This window comes from Littorina saxatilis, linkage group LG17, assembly GCF_037325665.1.
Source record: "Littorina saxatilis isolate snail1 linkage group LG17, US_GU_Lsax_2.0, whole genome shotgun sequence".
Classification (NCBI taxonomy): Eukaryota; Metazoa; Mollusca; class Gastropoda; order Littorinimorpha; family Littorinidae; genus Littorina; species Littorina saxatilis.
Window position 1 is genome coordinate 9842377 of NC_090261.1, and position 20141 is coordinate 9862517.

General features: G+C 44.1%; 2 protein-coding genes across 3 annotated transcripts in view; one reads left to right on the forward strand and one right to left on the reverse strand.

The window, feature by feature from the left end:
• LOC138952660 (galactose mutarotase-like) overlaps positions 1-20141 on the forward strand; it is a 380407-nt gene that overhangs the window by 56908 nt on the left and 303358 nt on the right. The window lies entirely within an intron of this gene.
• The window catches only part of LOC138952252 (potassium channel subfamily K member 1-like), a 78432-nt gene continuing 72954 nt past the window's right edge, over positions 14664-20141 (reverse strand). For both annotated transcript variants that reach the window (XM_070323879.1, XM_070323878.1), the window contains one exon: positions 14664-18067. In XM_070323879.1, coding sequence (XP_070179980.1) covers positions 17799-18067 — 269 coding nt within the window. In that variant the 3' untranslated portion in view covers positions 14664-17798. The remainder of the gene's footprint in view (positions 18068-20141) is intronic.

The window sequence follows — 20141 nt, forward strand, 5'->3', positions numbered from 1 at the left end:
TAGCCATGCTTTTTGTGTGTGAATAAAACACTGTTGATTTAAACCATCACTGAGGTGACACATGCGCGATGCCACAACCAGTTACAAATGCTCGGTACGCGTAGTGGTGTAGCGCGTCAACACTTTTAAATGCGTTGACATCAGCCGGTCGAGGGTGTGACTACAGTGACATCTTACCCGTTAAAATCATCTGACAAATGGTTTCTCAAAAATATTTGATTCGCTTGTATTGCGCTAACGGTGGGATTTGTGAAGAACTCTCTCTCTCTCTCTCTCTCTCTCTCTCTCTCTCTCTCTCTCTCTCTCTCTCTCTCTCTCTCTCTCTCTCTCTCTCTCTCTCTCTCTCTCTCTCTCTGCACCCCTCTCTCTCTCTCTCTCTCTCTCTCTCTCTCTCTCTCCAGGTTTAACACAGCATTCAAGCCGTCGACAATAGCAGCAAATAGTTTGAAAAGAAGTTTGAAAAAATTAAGGGTGGGGGGGGAGGGGGGGGTATGAGGCCGGTGTCTTGCGTCTGTCTGTTAAAACGTTTGAATGTAACACGCTGCATCAACATGAATGTGGGGTTTCTTGTATGCGTGAGTATCGAAACTACTTCCTTGTTGCTCGTGGCAATGTGTATAGGTGTGTTAATTTCACGCTGACGTGACAAGGTGACAAGCAAAGAGACACCCTTCGCTGAAGGTAACCGTAGGCACAACAGGATGCAGTTAAAAACGCAGGCGCATGAATAAGGAAACATCAGTATACAGATGTATTTGTTCCCGTGTATACGATTATCATATCAGATCTGTCCGGGCTTTCTGTTGAGGACAAGATTATCCCATCTACTTGGTCACATAGCTACAATCAGCAGCCTGGCTGCCTTCTGTGTTGGGGGTGGGCTTTTTATTGTCAACTAGTTTCGTTGAAGACACAAGTCATCCTGAACTCAGGTAAAAAAAATGAGTTACTTCCCTTCGGGTCTCATTCTATCCCTGACAGGATGCCTTGGTTTTCCTTCTCTGGAGAGGAAATCGATTTTTTACATATTTAGATCTTTTCGTTATGTGTTATGGATATAAGCAGATTCGCGATCGTCGATAATGATTTTTCATGGTGTTGTGTAATTTTTAAATTACAAAGGAATTGATATGTAAGACAGTTTCAAGCGAGCTATCTTTCGCGGATGTATATATAATTATATGTATCGATTGGAGATTGGATTTCCCTTCTTTGAGTCATGTGACGTCAGAGGCCGACAAAACTTTATAATTTGGCGTTTCAGGTTGACCGAAACTTTAAAGGAACTACAAAACACACGTACGTCATGTGTTTGATTGCATGTGTGTGTGCTGTTCAATGTCAAAACAACAACAAAGTCAGTACATGACGTGTGTTTCTGTAGTTCCTTGGAAGTTTCGGTCAACCTGAAACACCCAAATATGAAGCAAATGTGTTTGATTGCATGTCAGTGTGTGTGTGCTCATTCAATCGTCAAAACAACAACAAATTCATAGTACCTGAAAGGAATTCGATCGATACATAAATGATATTTGCGTGTTTGACCAAAATATGACATTTTACACAGATCTCGACAGTCATTGTTCAACTCGACCGCTAGCGCGGTCTCGGAGAACAATGACTGTCTCGATCTGTGTAAAATGTCATATTTTGGTCAAACACGCAAATAACGTATAATATACTGTGCAAACAACTCTAAAGTGTCACGTGATAATCAACTTTGGCTTCGGTGCGCGCCGGTGCAGACGATTTTTTCTGTAACCATTTTAGAGTGATGCAACCATATATCATGGTCTCCTTCCGACAGCAGTCTCAAATTTTTGACTTGTTTTGACATTGGAACGATGTCTTTATCATAACTGTGAAGAACAGAACGGAGATCACTGTCGAAGTCGGCCAATCTGCAATCATTTTCGTCTCGCGAACACTGATCTCAAATTTAGATCAGTGCTCGCGAAAAACATATGGGAGATAACTCTGTATACTTGTTTTCATAGATTCGCGCAATAATTTAGCATGCTGTCAGCGAGAAACTGGCGATAGCCGTGGAGCGATGATTATCAGAATGGACACCAGTATGATATGCGACATTGCTTCACCACAACACTCTCATTCTGCACAGAAGTCAGCCACGATCTTGACTGTTGGTCATATGGAAGGATGCTCTCGTCGCCTCTAAAAGCCCGAACATACCTGTGATTGTGTGTGTGACTGGTTCGCACGTGAAAGATGGTACATGTAGCTTTAAAACAGTTTACCCCAACTGAACAAGAAACATAACGATCATCGCGCGCATGGATAGCAACTCACACACACACACACACACACACACACACACACACACTCTCTCTCGTACGTACGTACGCACACACACACACACACACACACACACACACACACACACACACACACACACACACACACACACACAAACGCACACGCACAAACACTCACACGCACACACGCACACATGCACACACACTCACACAGTGGTGCGCACGCTGCAAACACACACACACACACACACAGACACACACACACACACACACACACACACAACCAACAACAACAACTTACAACAACAACAACAACAACAACAACAGTAAAACATCAACAAAACAACAACTACTACAACAGTACCCAAAACGAGATATCTGCAACAAATTTAATCAATGTAATTCCAGGAACATACACATGCTTCATGTAGTATTCATTGTAACAGTTGCAGCAGTCTAAATGATAAAGAAAGTAACTTCAAGCTGTGTGTATTTTTTTTTCCTTACACCTGTTCCTTGTCCCGGTGTGCTCTCACGCCGCCCCGTCCCTGCACTCACTGCTCCATCCACATCTGAATTTCGTTCCGCTGCCAGACTTTGTCGATTTTACAGACGCTCCAGGGAGGGATGTCGGGTCGCTGCGGTAGGCTACCCTCGGAAGATGACACTGCACTTCTGCTGAGTCACTTCGACGGTGTTCAGTAGTGGGTCTGTCCCGAGCTAACGGACGCAGCCGACTACCTACTATGCCCCCTACTAACGACATTGACTGCTAAGTCGCGGAGCCAGACTGAGTGAGGGTCCCCTCCAGAGAGCAGACCGCCACCACGTCCCTCCGTCGACCCCCCAGAACGTCACACGTTGAAGACTGACAGCAGAAGTACTATTCAGGGAAGGATGGAACAGGAACACTGAGACCAAGGTCACCATGAGAGCTCCGGGCATGAAGGACCACAATTTATAATTTTGGATGATTAATGAGATGAGGATGATTATAATGATGATGCTATGGATTTCCAATGTGGTTTGAGACTACGTGACAGGGCAGCACTCTACGCTTACTGTCATAATATATCCTGGTGTCAACCAGGCCCGAGAACTGCAGCACCTGCGGTGTTGGTCAGGTAAACAGAACCTGAGCACCCTCAAAGTCGCATTCGTTAAGTGAATGACACTCGGCTGTGTGATTCCAGCCTTCCCATAGGAACCATAGCACTTCCACTCTGGGTAGGAGCCGACCGTAGCCCGAAAAACCCACATGACCTGATGGGCCCACGACCTCCCGGCCCACAGCCCGATGCGCTAACCACTGCGCTACGGGGGCCGGTAAGCTGTGTGTATTTGAAAACAAAATAAAGAGGAGCCGCCGTGTGCCTCAATCAGTATGTTTTGGAGGGGAAAAAACTACACTGTAGGCCAACAATACAACATCTACACGGAAGAATATACATTTTGCTTATTATTTGTTTTTGTTGGTTTTTGTGTTTTTTTTTTAAATTTCTCAGCAAACTTGCAGGTCATTATGCGCCTTTCATGTGATAGCCGACTATGTTCGGAAATAACTCTCATGGAGTTTTAACGGGCTGTTGAACATTTATTCCGCTAGAAGCCGCAGCAAGCACTGATCAGTTGAGGCAATTAAAAATGGCGTCACATTGACTAAAGAGCTCCCATGAGCACATGTTGAGAACAAAATGGAGCTCACCATTAACTGCAGCCTGTGTAGCCTTTCTCGGCTTCAAGCTTTGCACCTTTTCCGCAACCTATAAAAACTCTGATAAATTTTGTTCTGGACACAATCTATTCTTAATTGGGCCATGAAAGTATGCCGATTAATGTCCTTATTCCTTGCAAACCCAAAAAGTGTGTGTTCTATTGATTACCAAAAAATGTCGGAAACTATACGAATCTGTCCATTGAAAAATTGGTGGATCATGATTTATTATGTTTGATGCCTTTCTTGGTCCTGAACGCTGTGGTTCTTTTTACATTTCGCAAAAGCGAGAAGCTGCAATTGATATAAAGTACTCAGCTAAAGATTATTAACATGAACAGTTATTCAACAACAAAGTTATGCTTCGTTCGAGAAGAAAGAGAGAGAGGATCTCTTTCTGTGTGTTTCTGTGTATGCGTATGCTGTGCATTTCATTACGACAAGCAAATCCCACATACAAAAACAAAATGGTACAAAGAATTTCAGGACACAAACACGATGTGTATGAAATGATGAATTGTCGAAGACGACGCCATTGTGAACTCGATAATCCACAAGAGTTCCATGTGGCAAAAGTCCGATAAAGTCTGTACACGTGTCCTATGAATGAACAGTTCTGTGTTAAGTTCACCACAAAAGTCCCATCTGGCAAAAGTTCCATGACATTTTTATGTCATGTGAACGTATAATTCTATCATAAATTCACCTCAAGAGTCCCACATGAAGTTTGTACAAATGTCCTCTATGAATTAACAGTTCTGTGATAAGTTCACCACAAAAGCATCAAAAGTTAGATGAAGTCTATACAGTCCTATGAACGGACAGATCTCTGATAAGTTCACCGCAAGAGTCCCATCTGGCGAATGTCCAGAGAGGTTTATATGGCCTGAAAGGAACAACTACCTGTGATGTTCTTTCAGCAAGACGATCGTTGAATGTTCTTAGATCGTCTCCACTGGGCGTTAATGCAAAGAAGTCACCTTTCCACCTAATATTCAAATGTCAATAGTCGACATGCAAACTATCCTAAAAACACACAGGCTGACGCCGAGAGGCGGTAAAGTCCCAAAATATGTGTCCAATGTTATGATCAAAGAAAGGCAACACAAACATTCACATCAGCTGATCAAAGGTTTAACTCTTCTCTGCTTACTTGAAAACCACTGGTTACAAATCATGCTATCATGAAAGACAACGACTTTTGAATGCAGAAGGAATTCAGCTACATAAGCAAGGTTTGTTACCATCATACAATATATTTCCGAAGCACAAAAATACTAGGACAGGCATCAATAAAACATGAACCAACACAACCAAAGGGCGCTGTGCTGCATGTTTTTGAAGCTTTGCATGCTCTCATTTCTCTTCAAGCTTGTTTCAGCTGACACACAATAGACTTACACTCTGAAACAAGTAAACAAGCGCGCAGCTTTTCAGAGAAACTTAAGCAATCCAAGCAGCATTTACAGCTTCTTCTACGTCTAGAATTGTTAACTCATCAAATCAACTTAACACCAGCAATACAACATCTACAACGGTAATTACAGGGACGAAAAATATTCAGCTTACAGCGGAACGCAGACTCAATTCGACACATCAAACATGTGATAGAAAGCAAACCTGTACATATCCTGTATCCACAATCTTTTCTTTGTCTGTATATTGACAAAAGTAAGCGTCCCGATTTCTAACAGTTAATCACACTCAATCAGTAAGTATAAAATATCTGACTGTTAAGGTGTGTGTGCGTGTGCGTGTGTGCGCGCGCATGTGTTAAAGCCTCTGCAGGCGTCTGTTCTCTGATAACCTGCCATCTTTTGTTCTCTTGTTTCACAAGTGATGGGGTTCTTCATCTTTGTCTATGTGCCTTGCTTAGCCTGCCGAAATAACATACCATACAGTATTAACCATTATGCATATCCACAACACTATGATTGAAAGCTGCCAGTTTTTGTCATCATGTACTTTCCATCACTGCTTGATTCAAGCGTGCCCATAGTCGCATGTCTATGCAAATCCGTACATACATTTTTGATTCAGTTTCGAGTTCAAGGCAAGCAACTAAACCAGTAAAAATGGCCGAAATGAGCACTGGTGTCATGCACATCGGTCTAATGTTGACAGTTGTTCAGACATTCACAATCCAAAACGTTTCGTCCGACTATACTTTTCTACCCACAGGAAATCAAAAAGCATGTGTATCAGCACACGTCTTTCGCCGTTTGGGCTCTGAATGAACCACTTCACTGTCACCCCTTTTATGATTGGGGGGAAAAGCTGTGTATTCCAGTTTAAAGACACGACCGCCCTGACAGCCAATCCACAGACATCCTCTATTGTCAGCGCACAACGCCGTAGGTTTGACCAGCTCTGGACACTCCCCGCCCACGTGACCAATCAGCTTGCAGCTCTCTCCCAGCTCTACCACACACAGCACGTCGTTCAGCCAATCAGCGATCACCAGCCGTTCCTCGCCACCAATCATATAGAAGCACACATCGAGGGGTCGGAAGGCCTCTCCATGACCCCGATAGATTGCATAGGGTTCAGTGTTGCCAGAACGATAGAGCATCACGTGATCTTGTCCCTCCTCCAAGACAGCCACCAGCCGACCGTCCTTGCTGACGTCCATTGCTATGGGGGTCTTGGCGCTCACCTCGCACACTGTGACGTCAGTTGTGTTGGTGAAGTTTGTGATCGTCACAGACCTCAAGTCACACAGACCTGACTCGTGAACACGGAGCACAAACCTGGCGTCGCCCTTGTTGTACACGTCGTACTTTCTCTGGGCGCTTTCTGTATCAGCAGAGAAAATATTTGTGGTGATAAAGTCTTTTGGCGGGAACTCCTTGCCCTCCACACGCACCAAGCCCCAGTTCAGACCGGCAAGACACACCCGTCCCCTGATGGTCTCTGATGACTTAGAACTGAGCTCACCACTCTGATAGTGCTTCACCACCCATCCCTCGCCTCCTGTCCCACTGGCACCGTACGCCACATGCACTTGATTGAAAAGGCTCTCTGCGGCATAGACGGCGTGCACGTACAGCTGCGTGTCCTGACAACAACGGAACATTTCTCTGACTGTCCCTGGATGCTGTAACGGGACTGGCTGAAAGGGACCAACGTGACCCAGGTACTTTCTGATGACGTCACGCTGCAGACAGTTGTCGTCATATCGTAGCACAGAACGCTCAGTGTGAACAGGGAGGGCAGAGGTCAACTGATCTAGTTGCTGCTGGCTGCCTCGCCCAGTGTGCATGTCCTCTGAAAGAGTTAAAAGAGAGTGGCAACTAGTGCCCTCTATCCCTTGTGTCACTTCCTGTTGCAGTGCTCGCACTGTGGTCATTCTCTCCTGCACATAACTCTCATCTTGCATTAGATGCGCTTGCGAATGATCAAAACATATCTCCAGCTCTCTCACAACCTCATCAGCGCATTTTCTTGCCAGGGTGGACAGCTGCTCCAAGCGCTTTTCAACATGATGCTTGAGAGCTTCACGGGATTGTCCAACAGATATGATGTTCTCTTTGACTTGCATCATCTGTTCGCTCAACGTGGTCTCGATCTCACTAAACCTTCCCTTACGGTCATTCAGTTTCTCCTTCACGTCGTTCATAGCCTTTCCCAGGTCCCGAGCATTATGCATGAAGTGATCAGTCATCCTACAGTTGATACATATGACCATTTTACAGTCTGTGCAGTAGAACCTCAAGTTCTCAGTCCTGTGCAGCGTGCAGCGTTCAGGGTTCAACAGCGGTGTCAGGTAAAAGTTGGTCTGAAGTTTGGACACACCACCAGATGGAAGCTGAAACGGCTGACGACATTTCGGACACTTGAGAGGTCTGTTATCCGTGTTTTTTACCATGTCTTCTACACAGCTCTCACAGAATGTGTGATGACACGGCAGAAACTTCGGACTTTTGTAAGTGTTCAAACACAATCCGCACTGAAGGTCGTCCTCTGCAGAAAACATGTTTGAGTGTCAAGTGGACTTTGGTTGTTCCTGGTATACAACAGCTAGCTACTTTGACAGTCCCTGACAGAAATAGCCAATCCGATGTTAACAGCCCGAGTGCACAGAAGTCAATATCTGTTTTAGTGTGTTGGCGGCTATAAGAAACGAAACGACTGGCTGCTCCGTTCTTAACCGTATGATTCACAATAGAGGCGGACACAAATTAAGTACATCGAATGATATTCCATAAAGTCACAGGTCCAAACCGTCCCCGTCACCAGATGCATTTCTTATACATTCATGTCTGCGAATGTGCACCGTGTCCTGCAGCGAAACACACAAAGCTCACATCACCTGAGCGGTGGTTACACTGTGCGTGTTACAAACATTGGGAAACGAAAACTGCAAAAACAGTGTTGACGAGTTACACCGCTGTATATACCAAGAATGTGTCACGTGGAATTTTGTACCCACTGCGAGTTGCGTTGAAAGCTGCTGATACTAAAAGCGCTGCTCCCATATGAACAAGCCAGAAAACACTTCCTCAAAACTGGCATTGTTGAGGCTACATGTCGGTATAGTTTTCTCTGCAACGCTGCTTTTCACCCTCTTGCGTTTGTTCCGCAAGCACTCTTTTGCGTTTGTTCCACAAGCACTCGTTTGCGTTTGTTCCACAGTCACACTCTTGCGTTTGTTCCAGTCACACTCTTGCGTTTGTTCCACAGTCACACTCTTGCGTTTGTTCCACAAGTACTCTCTTGCATTTTTGCACTGTCGATCACTAACATTTCCAAGTTAGTTCCTAGGTACGAAAAGCAGAATGCCTCCAACGAATCACCGATTTTCTCTCACTGAAGTTACGGTTCCTGCTTCTAGAAAGGCATTATACATAGGGAAGGTTGGTTCGAGAAATCTAAATCCTTTTTGTTAGGTGTACTTCCATTCACTTGTAGGATCTAGCATGTCGTTATGTCACCTTCTCTATCTGGCACGATATTTCTGTGATGGTGTCTCCAAGCCAGTTTATCAGTTCATGTGTGCCACTGTGTCAGTGTTTCATAGTATCAGCGTCACAGTACCTGACCATCTGACATCCCTGTGACCAACATCAACAATGCTAAAAGGGGCAAGCCAACGAAATACAGACGTAAAGGTTATGCATATGAGGGAACTCTGGCCTTAACATAAGTATCGTCAGAAGTATATGAATTGACACACACTGGGTCACCTTGACCCAATTTGACTTCCATCGACTCCTGTTGTAAAGTAGGGTAAAGTGGCGTCCTTTCACAGTCTTAGCTGGTGACTCTCCATGATCACCATCGTATGTTTGTTTCTGCTTGTTATATGTTGTATCCATGCTCTTTGTATATGAATAAAACACTGTTTAAACCATCACCGCTGAGGTGACACATACGCGATGCCACAACCAGTTACAAATGCTCGGTACGCGTGGTGGTGTAACGCGTCAACACTTTTAAATGCGTTGACAACAGCCGGTCGAGGGTGTGACTACAGTGACATCATACTCGTTAAAATCATCTGACAAATGGATTTTCTCAAAAATATTTGATTCGCCTGTATTGCGCTAACGGTGGGATTTCTGAGGAACTCTCTCTCTCTTTCTCTTTCTCTTTCTCTCTCTCTCTCTCTCTCTCTCTCTCTCTGTACCCCCCTCTCTCTAACGATGGGATTTCTAAGGAACTCTCTCTCTCTCTCTCTCTCTCTCTCTCTCTCTCTCTCTCTCTCTCAATGTTTCTCTCTACCTCGCTCTCTCTTATTAGTAATAATTTATACAAATGAATGTTATTCCCGTTCACACAACAACAACAAAACTAGTAAACATTCCAATGTGCGCCTGTAGCAGAACTACGTCGTTGTTGGTCGTGGCAATGTGTGTAGGTGATTTTTTTTCCCGCTGATGTATGAGGTGACCGGTAATCAATCACATGCCCTTCATTAAGGTAACACAACTGCATGCATCTGAAAAATACAGGCACATGAATAAAGAAACATTTGTTAAAAGATTCATTCATTCCCGTGTGAACGATTACGCTGATCATCTCAGATCTGTCCGGGCTTTCTGTTACAGACAAGATTATCCCATCTACTTGGTCACATAGCTACAATCAGCAGCCTGGCTGCCTTCTGTGTTGGGGGTGGTGGGATTTTTCTTGACAACTAGTTTCGTAACAGACATCAGTGTGAATATGCGACATTGCTTCATCACAACACTCTCATTCTGCACAGAAGGCAAGCAGTCTATCAATAGAGGGATGCTCTTGTCCAATGTAAAAGCCCGAATATAGGCCTATCGGTGATTGTGTGTGTGATGGTTTGCACGTGAAAGATGGTATTTCTAAAACCGTTTACCCCAACTCAACAAGAAACATAACGATCATCGCGCGCATGGAGAGCCACCCTCACATACACTCTCGTACGTACACACACACTTTCTTTCTTTCTTTCTTTATTTGGTGTTTAACGTCGTTTTCACACACACACACACACACACACACACACGCGCGCGCGCGCGCATGCATTCACACACACACACACACACACACACGTGCACACACACACACACACTCACACACACAAGCACACGCACGCACACACACGCACACACACACACACACCCACATACACACACACACACACACACAGATACGCATATACAAGCACACGCACGCACACACACACACACACACACACACACGCATATACAAGCACACGCACGCACGCACGCACGCACGCACGCACACACACACACACACACACACACACACACACACACACACACACACACCAACACCAACAACAACAACAACAACTCAATGTCATTCCTGGAACATAGGCATGCTTCATATAGTAAAAATTGTAAACAGTTACAGCAGGCTAAATGATAAAGAAATAAACTCCAAGCTGTGTGTGTCAAAAATCAAAATAAAGCGGAACCGCCGTGTGCCTCAATTGCACAAAGAATTCAATGAAAATCAGTATGTTCCGGAGAAAAATCGAGACGAGGGTCGTGGCGTATGTGTGTGTGTGTGTAAAGATCGATTCCGAGAAAACTGCAAGACCGATCTTCATGAAACTTCACATGAGAGTTCATGGGTATGATATTTCCAGACGCAATTTTCTTTTTTTTCCGATAAATGTCTTTGATGACGTCATACCCGGCATTGAGTGAAACTTGAGGCAGCCCTGTCACGCTCTCATTTTTCAACCAAATTGGTTGAAATTTTGGTCAAGTAAACCGTTCGACGAAGCCCGGACTTTGGTATTGCATTTGAGCTTGGAGGCTTACAAATTAATTGATGAGTTTGCTCATTAAATTTGTCATTAACATAGAATTTTCGCATACAGATTTCAAAATAATTGCATCGTATTCTTAATCAAATTCTGAATCTAAAAATATTGTAGATATGTCATGTTTACTCTATATATGTGATCACTATTAACAAAATTAAAAATAGGTTAATTAGGTACTACGATTATGTGTGTGTGTGTGATAACCAACTGTAAAAGCCCCTGTATGCGTCTGTTCTCTGAAAATCTGACATATTTTGTTCTCTTCTTTCACAAGTGACGGTGATTTACATCTTTGTCTATGTACCTTACCAAGCCTGTCAAAAGAAGATAAGTAGATATTATTATGAATATCCAGAACACTACGATTGTGCGCTGCTGGTTTGTGTCATCAAGCGCTTCGCTTGATTCTTTTATCAAGAGTTCTGAAAGTCGCATGTATACTGTGCACACTTAAAAAACACATTTGGCTCATTTACAAGTTCAAGGTATGCTGCTAAAACAGTTAAAATGGCGAAACGAGCGCAGGTCTCAAGCACATCTACTGTTGACAGTTGTTCAGACATTTACAATCCAAAAACGTTACGTCCGACTTTTTTGAGCACAGAAAATCATAAAGCATGTGAATTGTAGTGTATGTTCGTGTGTCTGCATTCGTGTTACTTAGCACACGTCTTTCGCCGTTTTGGCTCTGAATGAGCCAATTCACTGTCATCACTTTCGTCATAAAAATCGGATTCCTCTTTGTTATGGGGGAAATCTGTGTCTTTCAGTTTGAAGACACGACCGCCCTGACAGCCGATCCACAGACATCCTTCACGGTCAGCGAACAACGCCGTGGGTTTGACCAGCTCTAGACAATCCCCACCGATGTGACCAATCAGCTTGCAGCTCTCTCCCACCTCCACCACGTGCAGCACGTCGTTCAGCCAATCAGCGATCAGCAACCGTTCCTTGCCACCAATCACATAGAAGCACACATCGAGGGGTCGGAAGGCATCTCCATGACATCGGTATGTGGCGTGGGGTTCAGTGTTGCCATGACGATAGAGCATCACGTGATCTTGTCCCTCCTCCAAGACAGCCATCAGCCGACCGTCCTTGCTGACGTCCATTGCTATGGGGGTCTTGGCGCTCATCTCACACACTTTGACGTCAGTTGTTGTGGCGAAGTTTGTGATCTTTACAGACCTCAAGTCACACAGACCTGACTCGTAAGCACGGAGAGCAAACCTGACATCACCCTTGTTGTACACGTCGTACTTTCTCTGGGCGATGTTGTTGTCAGCAAATAAACATTTATCTAAGTACCAATCTGTTGCCGGGAACTCCTTGCCCTCCGCACGCACCCAGCCATTGTCCAGATCGGCAAGGCACACACGTCCCCTGATGGTCTCTGATAACGTATCCATGAGCTGACCATTCTGATCGTGCCTCACCACCCATCCCTCGCCTCCTGTACCACTGGCACCGTAGGCTAAATACACTTGATTGAAATTATTTTCAGCACAGACAGCGTGCACGTACAACTGTGTGTCATGACAACAACGGAACATTTCTGTAATCCTCACTGACTGTTGTATCGGGATTGGCTGAAAGGGACCAACGTGACCGAGGTACTTTCTGATGACGTCACGCTGCAGACAGTTGTCGTCATATCGTAGCACACAACGCTCAGTGTGAACAGGGAGGGCAGAGGTCAACTGATCAAGCTGCTGCTTGCTGCCTCGCCCAGTGCGCATGTCCGTTAAGAGAGTGAATAGGGACTGGCTATTTCTGCCCTCTAACCCTTGCGTCACTTCCTGTTGCAAAGCTCTCACTGAGGACAGTCTGTCCTTTGCGCAACGCCCGTCCTGGTGACTAATGAAAAGTGTCTCCATCTCCTTCACTATCTCATCACTGTACTTTGTCGCCAACGATGTGAGTTTCTCCACGCGTGATTTCACTTGCCGTGTCAGAGCCTCGCAGGTTTGTCCTGAGAAATACATTCTTTCTTCTACTTCCATCAACTGTTTCCTCAAGACATTCTCGCTCTCACTAAGTCTTCCCTTACAGTCATTCAGTTCCTCCTTCGCGTCGTTCACAGCCTTCCCCAGGTCCTGAGCATCATGCTTGAAGTGATCCGTCATCCTACAGTCTCTGCATATCGGGGTCTGGCAGTCAGTGCAGTAGAACCTCAAGGTCTCAGTCCTGTGCAGCGTGCAGCGTTCAGGGTTCAACAGCGGTGTCAGGTAAAAGTTGGTCTGAAGCTGAGACACACCACCAGGTGGTAGCTGAAATTGATGACGACACAACGGACACAGCACAGGACCTATTAACGTGCTTTTCACCAGATCCTCCAGACAGCCTTCACAATACGTATTATGACACGGTAACAGTTTGGGATTTGTGTACGTGCCTAGACACAAGCCACACTCTAGGTCTTTTACTTCGCCTGACGACGCCATAACTCCGTGTAAAAACACTGCTCGATATGGTAGAGATTTCAGCGACGCTTTCAACAACAATTCTGATCACACACCTAAAAAAGTTCAAAACACACAGGTTTCTAAAGATTGTACTGTGACGCAGTTCTGCGGTGAATGCGCAGCAATCTCTCGTTACAATGTAACGATGTATAATCAAAACAAGAACAAAGTGTCCAGGCACTTTGCCGTGAATAAGCCGACGGTAGCACCTATAATCAATTAAGGACGTCATCGAATAGTCACATGCCTGCTGGCGGCCCACAAAATAAAAGTTACCTCGAATCTGAAAGCGTACACAGTGACACAAAGTCATCTGACTGATATGAAGCGTCGACACACACACACACACACGCATACCGTCACACACACACACACACTCACACACACTCACACCCATCGTCAAACACACACAAACACCGTCAAACACACACACACACAAGTGCACGCTCACGCTGCTATCTGCCATGTAGAGCTACCTACACCTCCCATTATCTGAAGCAATGCTTTGCGCCCTTCACATGTTGGTTCATCGAATGATTAGGCATTTGTTAAATACGACAAGGTCACATAAGACAGGTAGCTTATCAAAGAAACTGCACAATTTCATACGAGCATTGAGCAGAGTGGTGACTACGTAGCGCTCTGCACACACACACACACACACACACACACACACACACACAAAACACACAACACACACACACACACACACACACACAAAACACACACACGCACATACCACACACACACCACACACACACACCAGATACCTCTCACACACACACACACACACACACACACACACACACACACACACTGTGACACACAAAACACACACACAGACACACTCCGAGAGAGAGAGAAAGAGAAGGAAAGAGAGAGTCACGTCCGTGCGAATGTCCACGGAAGTGACGAAAAACAAACGGTTTCACGCCATTGTTTCACTTATTTATTTATTCTTATTTACAGAACAGCCATCCAACCACATCACATTTCACTACATTTATTTCTTTTGTAACAACAACAATAGTGGATACGAATAACAGATAATGAATAAATTAAAGAAACACAGTGTGACACTAATCAATAAAATGAGATCCAAACATCGAGACAGCCGAGAAGAAAAGAAAAAACAATATTATCTCAGACGATTACTACCGAAAACGAATCCAGTGTATCGTACAGAATTTAACAATTAGCGAACTTTGACCTGTGAATATCACGTTTAACATTACTCTCGTCATCAGCCGCCTTTGTAAATAAATCTCGTCAGAAAGCTCAAACTCATTAAAGGAACACGTACCGGGAACGATAGTTTGTCTGTTTTTTAAATAAAAAGTTGCCATGGAAAGGTATCATCTTACTGACTCTGTAGCTGACACGAGAGGTAACTATGGTAACACAGACATAGAAAGAAGTTAAAGAGACATCATATGGTGATAGCTCTGCAGACTGGTATCTTCGGGACCGTTTGAATTCAGGAATATTTCCAAAACTTCAGAAATATGGCCAGGACATTATTCGGAAACGATACATCGCTTGAAAAGAGAATCAGGACAGCCATGCAAAGGAAAAAGCAGGGACTGAATCAGTGTGTCAGTCAATTACTTTGAGAGGAAATGTGTGTGAATGTGTATGTGTGTGTGTGGGGGGGGGTAATGATGTGTGTGTGTGTGTGTGTGTGTGTGTGTGTGTGTGTCAGCTGTCTTCTCTGTGAGTTGAAACCTTTCTAGGCAATTCGTGTGCGTGTGTGTGTGTATGTGTGTCTGCGCGCGCGTTGCGATTGTCTGTATATCTGTCGGTCTGTCTGTGAGTGAAAGTGAGCGTGATATGCAGGCCTAGTGCCTGATACAATTTTTGAGAGAAAAACAATAACAGGGAATGGACAAGTAACAACAGTGGACATTTCTCTCACATGATTAGAAAACAGCATATGTTAAGAACATGAAAGGAATAAGACAGAAATAATTCACAGTAGTCATTAGCCATGCAAGCACGCAGACCCAGAAGCACTCTGACCCTCTAAAACCGCACCAACGGTATCCGCAAACTGTATACGCCCTTCTCTTTTCTGCTAACCAAACGGGAATGCAACTATCATGATTACCTCCCTTTAACCTATAAACAAAACCCAAAAACTTAAAGGATCGTACGACTGGCCCGATTTCTTAGTTATCCGCTTGCACAGATCTGACTAATCCTTATTGTTTCGATTAATCAGTATTCACAGTAGTATTTAATCAGTGGTCCTGATGTAGGATATTTGATCTGACAATGCCCTTATACACCCCTCAAGTCGTAAAGTTGTCAAAATCTATCTCTACTCTAAAGTTGGGAGTGAAAGTATTGGTCAGAAAGTGGGATAATATATTGACTGCCTTTTAGTACCTGTCATTTGTTCACATGCTTTCTTACCTTTATGCTCGGTCATTCTGAACCTCACAGTCTCTTTTTTTGGCAACCTTACATTTCTATTTTCTATAGATTTTTCTAATGCTTAAATGTTCTGTAATTTCAACGCTTCTTCTGGCCACGGTATGTTGACCTTCAGTTTTCTACACTGATCTCCCACCGCAAACAACAACTAAAATGTATTACGAGTTACCATCACCCGTGATGTTATCCAACCACACACCATACATCACCTGTACTACATTACCTGTCCATATAGAATCGCTTTAATACTACAATTGACAAATCCCTAAATAAAGAATTAAAGCTATTGACCTACGCCTATAGAACTAACCAACTCTGGAAAAGCCCACTCTAGTGGAAATACCTTCAACCAGAACCGATACAGATCAATCTCACAGAGCTATTCAAAAGCAGCATGCCAAAAAGACACTTGAAAAATTCCTGAGTTATAACATTGTCAAAAAGTATTTTTGCTTCAACTTGACGTACTAGTCTTTAACGGTGAATTATTTGTTACTACATCAGCGACAGCAAAAACAGCACATGTAGTCATTCTGGAGAGGACCGCGCATAAAATAACAAGGCCAATAGGGCTGCGACTACGATTCAGACATTTAATTCGAAACTCATGTTTTGACAAAGTTCTAATGACATTTTCTTGTGATGTGTACGAAAACCTGTGCGAGTGATCCGATTCGGTCAAGATGGAAGAATGAACCCATTAAATTGAGTTTCTACAACTACGTTTTCTCTAGTCTACACCGTCTGATGCTAAATTCCCCCAATCAAGTCACAGACATTTCTACATCGCTATTTCATATCTCTATACTACTATGACCCACGTTTGTAACCTTTGATTTTGGCATTTCCATGTTTTACTAGACTAGGTTTTCTCAGATACCCGGGGAGGTAATAATAGTCTCTGACATAGAGCTACGTCTCTGGCAAAGATCTGCCAATGCTGTAGCTCTGTAATCGTATTCTGAATGGTCTCGTTTTGCTCTGGGTAGAATTGTTCCTCTCTTTCCTATATCTTCCCTTCTGTCAATGGAGCTCATAGAGCATGATTTGTTATCTCCTTTGCTGTTCACGATTTCTACAGTTGTTTCCCTTGCTCTGGTTCTCGGTACAGCGTTGTGTTGTCTTCCTTGCTTCGGAAATTCCGTGCTTTGCTGGACAGATTATCTTCCCTTTACTGATTTTTTTGAACAGATTGCTTCATTTTCCTTATCTTTTTAATTAAATACAATCGTACTTTGTAATCACTTGAACTGAAGTTTAGTGGCCCCTTTCCCATTTGCACTTAGCTGTTTGGTTGGTTGGTTGTTTTTACACCGGACCCGTAATGTCCATCAGATGCATGCTTCATAATTTCACATTTATCTTGCAAATCTCTCGGTTTTTGTCTTTTATCTTGACATTTCTTTGTTCTTCCCTGCTTCTCGATCAGTTGTTCTGTCAAACAGCAGCAAAAGCAAACTTGACGTTCCCTTTATTCAGGCCTGTTTGTTGACGACACCGGTGAGCATGCCCCAAACCTGAGTGGCCAGTTCTGCTTTCGGCCCGGACGCTTTGCTCATATCTCGGTCATCGCCGTCGCTACTGCTGCCGTGCCACCATCCCGTCAGAGCCTGCCACCACCTCCCCCGCCCATTTCATTGGTCCTCCTCCCCCACTTCCTTGTCCTGGAAAGACTGGTAGGTGCCGCCACTGCTGCTTCCGGCCTGGTTCTCCGCGTCATCCACCTGCTTCCGGTACTTGGGCCCCGCCCCGGAAGCGTCCGTGGTGTCGCCGCGCAGGCGCGTCTGTTCGTCGTCCGGACAGTCGTTCTTGAGGTAGAAATGGAAGCCGAGGTTGAGCTCCGGGATCTCGTACAGCACCGACAGCGTCGTCATCATCATCAGCAGGCCCAGCAACAAGTACACTGCAAAAACACCATAAGACTTGCTCAACACACGTGTTCTACGCTAAGCAATAGAATGTACACCGACAAGTTTTTAATGACCACATGAGATGAAAAACCGAGGTCCCTTCGTGTACACTACATTGGGGTGTGCACGTTAAAGATCCCACGATTGACAAAAGGGTCTTTCCTGGCAAAATTGTATAGGCATAGATAAAAATGTCCACCAAAATACCCGTGTGACTTAGAATAATAGGCCGTGAAAAGTAGGATATGCGCCGAAATGGCTGCAATCTGCTGGCCGATGTGAACGCGTAATGTATTGTGTAAAAAAAAAATCCATCTCACACGGCATAAATAAATCCCTGCGCCTTGAAAATGTGCGCGATATAAATTGCATAAAATTAAAATCAAAATAAATAAATAAATAAATCCCTGCGCTTAGAACTGTACCCACGGAATACGCGCGATATAAGCCTCATATTGATTGATTGATTGATTGATGATTGCTGGGGACCGTTGTTCCGATGCAGTCCCAGAAACATTGCAAGCGCTCTGCAATTACACCACCATACTTTCTCAACAAGCGATGCCCTGTCCCTAAAATAATATGCAAAATGAAAAAGCATGAGCAAATGACTGCCTGTGTACATGGTTTCGTTGTAGTAGTCCCAGGAACACTACAAATGCACTGCAAAAACACCACCCATACATTCTCAACAAGCGATGTTGTGTCCCCAAAATTTAAAATATACTCTGAAAAAGCAACAACAAATAATTTCCAATGTAAGTTGTTCCGGTGAAGTCCCAGAAACGTCGCTATAATACATTCTCAACAACGCCAAATAAGAGAACGTACACCAACAAGCAATACGAAATAATCGCTGACACTGTTCCGCTGTACACTCACAACACCGCCACAATGGCTCACAAGGTGATGAACAACAGGTATAGTGAAACTGAAAATGCTGACAAGCCCCACCTGAAAAAAGTGCAGGTTACTGAAAACATATGATAGAATATTACCAATTTACGTTGTTCAGCAAACCTAGCACCAAGTAAACTGGTAAACAAATGGGAGGGGGGTCAAGAAACGAAAGTATTAATTGGCGTCCTCGAGGTAGGATGATGTAAACCAGATCATGCTGACTCTTCAAAATGTAAACCGAAAACAAAATAAACAAGAAATTCCTCCGAGGTAGGAAAAACACCCCCGTCCTTAGCATTCTCACTGCCACCAACTGAGCAGGCACTGCTAACAAGTGTGGTCAGAAGTCAGAAGTCAGAGAGACAGAGAAACAGAGAGACAGAGAGACAGTCGGAAGTCGGAAGTCGGAAGTCGGAAGTCGGAAGTCGGAAGTCGGAAGTCGGAAGTCAGACGTCAGAAGTCGGAAGTCGGAAGTCGGAAGTCAGAAGTCAGAAGTCAGACGGGAGGGGGGGGGGGGGGGGGGTAAATACAGAAAGAAACAAAGGGAAATAACCTTCTCAGTTGGTGGCAGTGACTGAGTGAGAATGGTTATTTCCCTTTGACCATGACGATGTGCCTCTATAAGTCCTTGTAGAATCTTAATCCACCAATAACTCCCTAGCCGTGTGTTTGACTGGTCCCAATTTTTGTAGGGACCGTCTCAGGAATGTATAGAACCTGTTCACCAAGCTTGGTGACGATCGGTCCGTTCATTCTTGAGATCTATATGCGAACACAAACAAACAAACACATCGAGCGAAACCTATACACACCCCTATACCGGGGGTGTAATAATGCGATGTTCGTCACTGAACAGGCAGCTTGACAGACTTAATTACGTACGTTGTTCTCCCTTCAGACACCCTAAAGAACTCGTCAAGGCTCATTGCATATCCTTCTGACCTGAGTTGCAAGTACACTTATGAACTTGAAAATAAAGAAAGAAAGACAAGAAAATGAAATAAAACAAAATAAAATAAAATAAAATACCGACATTCAAAAGGGTTTAACAATAATTATCATCAGTATTATTGCACAGTGCTAAGGCATACTGAAAAAAGTGTCTCAAAAGATATCCTTCTCATCGTCTGCAGAAAAATGACCAATCACAGTGAACCTAAGCCACCG